Below are 8,291 nucleotides of genomic sequence, written 5' to 3' on the forward strand. Positions count from 1 at the left end.
ACACCTATACTACAAGCTATTGATCACACTGTCATGCTGCCAAGTGCCACTACCCGAAGAAAAATGATCATCGGCTCCAATTGAGGGTGCAGCAAACTGTCTCGAGGCCTGGATTACTTGATTGATTGCCTGGATTGGATTACTTCACTGTTTGGCACAGTGCAAATATCTTGAGTTTCAAGACATGGCTATACCACATGTATACGAATTAATGATCTGATGGATTATCCCAAGAGAGCCGAACATAGGCAACTAAGAAATTGATGATGCCCTCGTCAAGAATTCAGCCTGGAGCCAATTATGATCACCACATAAAATTTGGTCATGCGGTAGAAGGCAGCGTGATTTCATGCCAACAGAAAATGTCAGCAGATGATCTGACCACTGACTAACTGTCCTGAACTTCTTTCCCGACATTGATGTCTGCTTTGACAATGATATTTCATTTGTGTACAGCAAGATAAGCGCTCTTCCGTAGATGCTATGAATCTGTCTAGACAAGTGGCTATGGAGGTAGAGGAAAATACATAGGCATAAGAGTCTCGGCAGTTATTGAACTTGATAAGGTTGACATGCATTTTTTCTTCAACTATTTCTTATGCTCTGGGTATCGAATGCAAAACAAAAATTAATAAATTGCACATCTATCCAAGTTTATTTGTAAATTCAATAAATCAAAGAATATCATGAGTTCAGAATATTACGGAGTCAATGCAAAAGAAACAATGTTCGTCGTCTTTAGAGGATGTTTCTGAGTTGGTTGAACCAATACACAGAGGGGGTCAGCAACGAAGTACTATTTTACCTGAGTACTAGCGTCATTATGAGTTTAGGCTACTTCCACTTCCACTTGACACTTTTCAGGTAGTACTTTTTTGTCAGATTTGGGATTTTGTCAACTAGAAAGTAGCTTTGGCGCATGATTGCATCCCCTTCAAGCGTGAGGTTGTCATAACAACTGGGCAAAATAGCCCCAGTACCACGGTAACTAAATTAATTTTTGAAAATTGCACCTATTTGTGGTGTCATTACCCTTTTGCGTTGATCAAGAAGATGCAACATGCAATGTTTACAGTTATCACGTGGCATTAATTTCTAAAACTAAGTGACCCTCAACCAAATCTACTTCATGTAACGAATTTCTTGGCTACTTTTCAGAAATTCATTTCTACTTCCACTTGAAGTACTTTGGACATGTCCTGGAAGTACCTAGTGCTACTTGTACTGGAGTATAAATTAAGGCGTTACTTCTACTCGGTTCCCAACAATGACCACGTTGACCACCTCTGGGTATAGGATGACCGATCTTGTCACTGCGTTTGAGCTGCTCTAAGAGTTATTTGATCGTCACTTCCCTTAGTTCGCTAAATAGCGCACATGTGACATCAACTATTTATCAAAATCGCGTGTGATTTGCCAAATCCACTTCAATCGCAGTTGCGAAGTAGTGCTAATAAAATTGGCATTGTATAAGGCAACAATAAAGTGCACTGCTTTGCTTAGTCTTGATGTCTGGTTCCCCCAAAAGATACTTCCGATGTGTTCAGCGACATTGTTTTATGGCAGTGGCTATTCGTCCGGAACCGTGTGACGTAACTATCCGAAATAAATGTTTTGTGTGACGTAACTGTTAAAAACCAACATACTACATACTGGGATTATTGAGTATTGACGGACTTTGGCTGTTTATGTGTTTAGGTTATCGGTACACGATAGCGCCATGCTCTTAAATATATCGAATTCATTGTTTGTATGGCAGCACACAGTGAATCTCAAAGACACAGTACACCAGGGGCGGGCAACTTCTCCAGTCGGCGGGCCGGATATAGAAAAATTAAGTACTTGGCGGGCCGGATTGCTGAATCGATACATTTTTCGCCCATTTATCTACATATACAAGGTGTAAATCGTATTTAATGAATGTATTTAACGACAAATGTATATCTTTCGTAAATAATTGTAGGATATATTTTGAACTCGTGAAAGATATATTAAAAATATCTTTAATATGTATTGTGTTTGATGGGAGCAATGTAACTTCTAAGCCATTTCTCGCCGATAATGACGAAGACATTGCGGATTGAGAACAACATTCTCATACAGGCGCCGCCATGTCTGCTTCTCTCTGATCAATGAACACACGGTGCAATCACTAAATAAGATTTCAAGGCGTTCGATAAGCCGGATAGCCCAAATTTACCAAGATATCAATTCATGAGGGCTGAGTATATAGGTGACGAGATAGCGTCGTTGTTCAACTGTGTGGTCAACTGTGTGGTATATTTCATCTCGATATTGAATTCATGCGGACCGCGGCTTCTACGACATTTGAAAAGTGGCCCGCGACCTGTTTTGAGTTGGCGACCCCTGGCATAAGCGGTGTCTTACAAAAGCCTAGAAGGGTACCGCGCTGCAAGTCGGTGGCTACGGAATCAAAAATAAGAAATATCCGCCTGTGTAAATGACTATTGTAGTCGACAAACACCATGATTACCACAAACGATATTAGGGTTGAGTACATCGTAAATGCCGATAATGTAAGTCTTGCCTCTTCAACGAACTTATGCGTAAGCTCTACTCTGGCACGCTGCGCAGTGCTTATACATGTATATAATAACACAGTCACTAAAATTTGACGTATAGTAAGCAAGTAGCGGGAAATCTCGGCAGACTGTAGTCGCGGGCCAAATTATTATATAAGACGGAAAACTGTCCGCGGGCCGGACAAAATCCCTTCGCGGGCCGTATGTTGCCCACCCCTGCAGTACACGATGCGTGAGCATGAGCAGTAGGGCTGTTCAAAATTAACATTTTTTTCGCGATTCAAGCCGGTCACCTCTTAAATCGTCTGGTTGCAGTAGAAAACCTTGCTCACCAAATTTCACTCGATTCCAACCGGTAAAGGCCTCCGCAGATCCAATTAAAACTTTTAATTTATTATGGAAAATTGAAAAATTTCCAAATTTTTCTGCCAACCCCATGAAATTGTTGAGCTGTCTTCAGAGACGTTGCAAAACAAATTTGAGTCAATTCCGACCAGTAGAAGCGGAGTTATGTGAGTTTTCCGTTGATAAATCGCTGATTATCCACCAATCAAGGATAATCCGAAGACAGCTCAACAATTTCATGGGGTTGGCAGAAAAATTTGGAAGATTTTATTTTTTAATTTCCCATAATAAATTAAAAATTTTAATTGGATCTGCGGAGACCTATACTTGTTAGAATCGAACCAAATTTGGTGTGCAGCGTTTTTTAGGGTAACCTGACAATTTAATCAGTGAATGGCTGGAATCCGAAAAAAAAGTTATTTTTGAACAGCCTTAATGAGCAGTGAGCACGCGGTACATTGTGCAGTGGAATGATTTCCAGTCCAGCATTGTCCACTGCTATGCGATGGTACCATACGAAGAAAAATTTAAGCAAAGTACCGCATCTCTGCTATGCTAACTCTGCTTTGCAGACTTAACAATAAATAATCGCCGTCTTTTCCCAAAAGCAATTTTTGTGGTGCATTGAACTGATAAAAAATGCTAATAAACCGAACTGAATTGATATTAGACCTGGTATTTGGACACTGGTTCAACTCGCCCTGTTTTCATCTCTATCTTTCCAGCACGTCTGCTGGGAGATGAAGAAGATATATATCGTAACCCGGGATATATGGCGTTGTGGATGCCTGTATTCTGTACCTCATGTACAACGACTAATTCATTTTCATTGACTGATGAAGGCATCTCGATGGTATTACAGACACGTTGCAATACAATTACACATTAGGATCAACAAAAAGTATACAAAAACTACAGCCAGCAAGGACAAAAGTCTACAGTCGCGCTGTAGCGAAATGATCGGGAGATCATCATAGAAACGAATGCGAAATAATCAGTGTTCAGTTCATGCAGGAGTAATTTGATGGTATTGTGATAGAGAGCAACTGCGATAACTGCCAGAGTCTTCTTAGTTCTTACTACTCGTAGTCTACCTACGTGGATCCTCCAATCGTCAATCCAATCTGTCAATTTTATGAAGTATAGAATGCATGTTATATTTGAGCACGGCGCTTGTAATTCATTTTCGTAGTGATTATTGTCGGGTCATACATTTTCAAATACACACACGTAAAATGCGATATACAGGACATAATATGATGTGATGTAATGAACAGAACAGACATTAGGATGCCGGAAGACCATAGTATCTCAATCCGATTTCCACCTCAGCTTCGTGTAGGTTCGATCTTGATCTTGTCGCGTTTCCATTTTCAGACAGCCCTTACTTTTTTGTTTTCATTCGATTCTTTGTTCCGGTAAAGAGATTGTAGGATTGTACAATCTCTATAGTTCCGGTCCTTCAACTAGTCTCTCTCTCCGCTTATCGACGACTTAGGACCGAGTAACACTGGGCTAAAGTAGCCCAGATAATCCTCTGGTAATTGAACCCAAGCCGCTAGCGTTGTAGATGGCGGAAGTCACCATTACGCTAGAGTTCCCTTGTTGGGATATTAGTAGAGATAGGTAACCAGCGACGGTATTATGTTCCGGTAATATACAGCGATAAACTAAACATGCAAACGTTAAACAGCCGAAGTCCGTCAACTCAGCAACGTCAGTATGCTGGCGGCGCATAATTACGTCACACATCAGATGCTGGCGGTGCTTAGTTACGTCACACAGTTCCGGACGAATATCCTGGACTATGGCTGCGGGCTATTCATCCGGTTTCGGACGAATAGCCAATGCCTTGTTTTATAGCAGCACGACAGCACCCAAACCAGCAGACAGTATATCCTGATCCTTGCGGGTCCCGGCTGCTTCAGTCATATCTTCCATCCAAAATCAGGCTCCTCAACAGACAAATAGTACTGCTTGAACTAACAAATACTCTTACCAGAATATAAACCAATCGCTTTACTTCAAATGCATAAATTTAAGTACATATGATCAGAGTTGAGTACCGTAATACGACTACGTTACCGATGGATTTCTGCGTAATTCTGACGATATCATTCTAAATGCTTTGTACAGGATTGACATCTAGCATAGGTAAATCTCTGATGACTTCTACAACAAATTTCCGAAACGTTTACAACCAGAATCAACAGTACACTATGCGATATTTAGCACTGAAGCAGGTGCGCGAGAAAGTAGCTTGCTAACCAATTTGTGGTTGCTATGCGTATCTAGTCACGTGATCGAAGTCCTGCAAATGGCCTATTGTAATAAGCTTCGAAAAATATCATATGGCTCTCACTGTAATACATTCAAAAAGATGTAACTCGCAAAAGATCTATGTAACTCAGCTCTTGCGTGCTCAAAGAAGGTAAACAACATGATTGGGGCGAGTTTTTACAGAGAAAATATGGCGCACACGACGAATCCCATGTCATAGAGAGTTTGAATTAGCTCTACCATGACGTCACGAGTTTTCAATTGTGACGTGACAATTGATTGTCATGTATGGCTCTTTGGGAGTTATAATGGAAAATATCGGTCCAATATGGCTCTTCAGACGAAAAAGGTTCCCGACCACTGCTGTATACAGTCGATGGGCAATGCTTTGCCAGTGTGACGTCATATTGACAGATAATGTGTTATAACTCATTTTGAATCCGCTAGTGGGCGCTTAAGAGTGTCTGGAATTAGCTTCACAAAAATGTGGTAACCATATTCTTAACCAGTGTTGCACGGAACACCAGGGGTTCCGCCAACCAGCCTCAGGGGTTCCAAAGGAGGTCAAGACAGTAGACACACAAAACTGACCAAACCCATACACATGATTACTGATGACACACCATGGTACCGTGCAGACTTGGACAACCAGAATATTTTCAGCTTTTCCCAATTACATTCGAATTAGAATAAGAGCTGCACAAGTTCTTTTTAAATTAGAGTAGAATTCGAATTAGAGCTACTCAGCTTTTTCGAAATTCGATTAGAATTAGAATTAGAGCTACACATTTTTTCCAAATAAGATTAGAATTAGAATTAGTGAATTCGCCATAACTTGGAAATTGAATGAAATTGTGAATGATAAATGAATAGAGCAAACACTAGTGGTTAACTGGGCCATTTTCAGGAGTTCCGTGAGTCAGGAGCTCAAGACACGCACTTAACCCATACATTGATTTGTGTTGCCTATATTTGGGCCGATCAAAAGTCGAATGGTGAGTTTGTGACTGTTGTTGTCGTGATAGGTCCTGTGCAATGGCGTGTGCATGGGAAGTTAGGATTCGAAATCGATGCCCAGCCCTTCTATCTATTCCAATTTTATCTTCAATATTTGTAATATCATTTGTACACAAGCAAATGGTATCACGCTTTCATTTCGATCGAACAAAACGATGAAATTGTAAGCCTCGCATTTCTGAATGGGTATCTGAAAAGGAATAGCAGATTTTCAATGAATTTTCATTGTAGTGTTTTCGTTCTTAGTGGAAATCTCATTTTAAAGGTTTTGCTCTTTTAGCACTCTGTCGATGCACAGCTCCTTTGCGCACCAGCAATCTATAGTAATGTAATTCCGATGTGTATTGTGTTATATTTCTTTTCATTGACTCGGCGAAAATTTCGGATTCCGTGAAGGATTGCAGATTAGCGTAAGCGTTCCGCGAGAGAGTAAAGGTTATAAGCCACTGATCTAGATATCAAACATTATACTAATCGTCCTGGAAAAAAGTTCTATTACCTTAATCATCTCGTGTCCAGGTAAATGTGCAATTGAATGGGATGGTATCTGCTTCTTCGCCTTATTTTATCATCACGGCCAAATGAATCAAGAAGCTGCAAGATTATCTTGCAAAAAACGAGGCGCCGAGCTTGCTAATATCTATGCGGAGGATCAATACAACGCGATCACCAAATATCTGAGACCATATATCGCTGCCAGAAATGATGAAGGAATTGAAATTGGAGTCAGAACTGGAATGACATACGAGCCGAAGGTACGAAACATTTTTTCTGTAAAAATATACATCTACAATCCACAATGATTTATCGTCAGTACGTAGAATCTGTCACAGCAGCTAGCCATTCCATCCTCGTTGGCACTCACGCGCATGAGGCTGCATGCACGATTGACATGTGTCCAGTGAAGGACACTATGGATTCACCAAGCCATCTGCAGCGAGCCCCGTGGGCACAGTACACACCACATTCAGCATAACTCTCCAACGGCAATATATAACATTCTCGAAACCCATGTTGCTACACATGTAACACGGTTCGCACGAAGAGTCACCCAGATAATTAAAGTAATCTCGATGACAACCATTGAATTGATGTACGATATGAATCACTGATTGCCTACAGTTACCGTCGATGAAAATGTTCGGATTGTTGGAATTTAACCGGACTAGCATCCGAAAAATTTTGCTGAAATTGGATTACTTAGACTATTTTTACTTAGTCGCGTTGACGGCCTAATATGCAACTGCATTACGGTGGAATCATTACTTTTCTAGTCGCAAATCGTTTACCTCGCCGATGGCAGTGAAGCGCCGTTCGTGCAATGGAGAACAGATTATCCTTCAGCATCATCGGACGGAACAACTGTGGTCCTTGCCGTGGGTCCCGAGAGTATTACGGATCGTAATGGGATGTACAACTGGAGGTCCTCTGGAGGGGACACGGCGCTATGCCAAGTAAATATTTAAATGCAAGAAATCTCACAAATGAACGGATTAAAATATACGTTGACTATATATCCGAATAAAACGATATTGGTAAAAGGTTGTTTTCAGGAGTCGTTGGCGGGCTCGGCGTAGGTATGTAGCTATTGTGGCGCTGCTGCAGCTGATTCACCGATTACGCATAATCCGTTATAACTCAGAACCCTAAACCTATACTGAATCGCAGCCATATCTATGCCCTCCAATTAATCACCATGTCGGTAAAAAGCAGCTGTAGAAGCTGACGTCAAACTTGCAAAACGGCCGCTAAATAAATTCGTATTTTTTTAAATATAGCAATCACGAAGCAGTTTCGTTTCATAACTCTTAAAACTTCAGGACTCACATAAACAGAATGACCGTCTGAGATGAAATATTCTACTGTGTAAACTCTTTTTGATTGACAAATTACCATTATCCCACTGATACAAACATATTGCTGTTGTTTTGTTGGGGTTTTGTAAAAATTTGTGAGCAAAAATTGATTTTCTCCTGTGATGTATACATGACCGTTATTCCAGAATAACTTCAGGATGAGCTGAATGATTAGGTTGGGCATTTTATTGTTGCCACATGTGTTGCGATCATACCCAAAAGTGTCGTCGGAAGCGTTATGCCTTAATAT

General features: G+C 40.7%; 1 protein-coding gene across 1 annotated transcript in view; it reads left to right on the forward strand.

The window, feature by feature from the left end:
* The window catches only part of LOC145443696 (uncharacterized), a 116,151-nt gene extending 108,425 nt beyond the window's left edge, over positions 1-7,726 (forward strand). The window contains exons 2-3 of the mRNA XM_080321641.1: positions 6,705-6,940; positions 7,460-7,726. Coding sequence (XP_080177767.1) covers positions 6,705-6,940; positions 7,460-7,651 — 428 coding nt within the window. The 3' untranslated portion in view covers positions 7,652-7,726. The remainder of the gene's footprint in view (positions 1-6,704; positions 6,941-7,459) is intronic.
* The last annotated feature ends 565 nt before the right edge of the window (positions 7,727-8,291 follow it).

The sequence above is a fragment of the Botryllus schlosseri genome, chromosome 1, assembly GCF_051294905.1.
Source record: "Botryllus schlosseri isolate E-star chromosome 1, Bs_hap1, whole genome shotgun sequence".
Classification (NCBI taxonomy): Eukaryota; Metazoa; Chordata; class Ascidiacea; order Stolidobranchia; family Styelidae; genus Botryllus; species Botryllus schlosseri.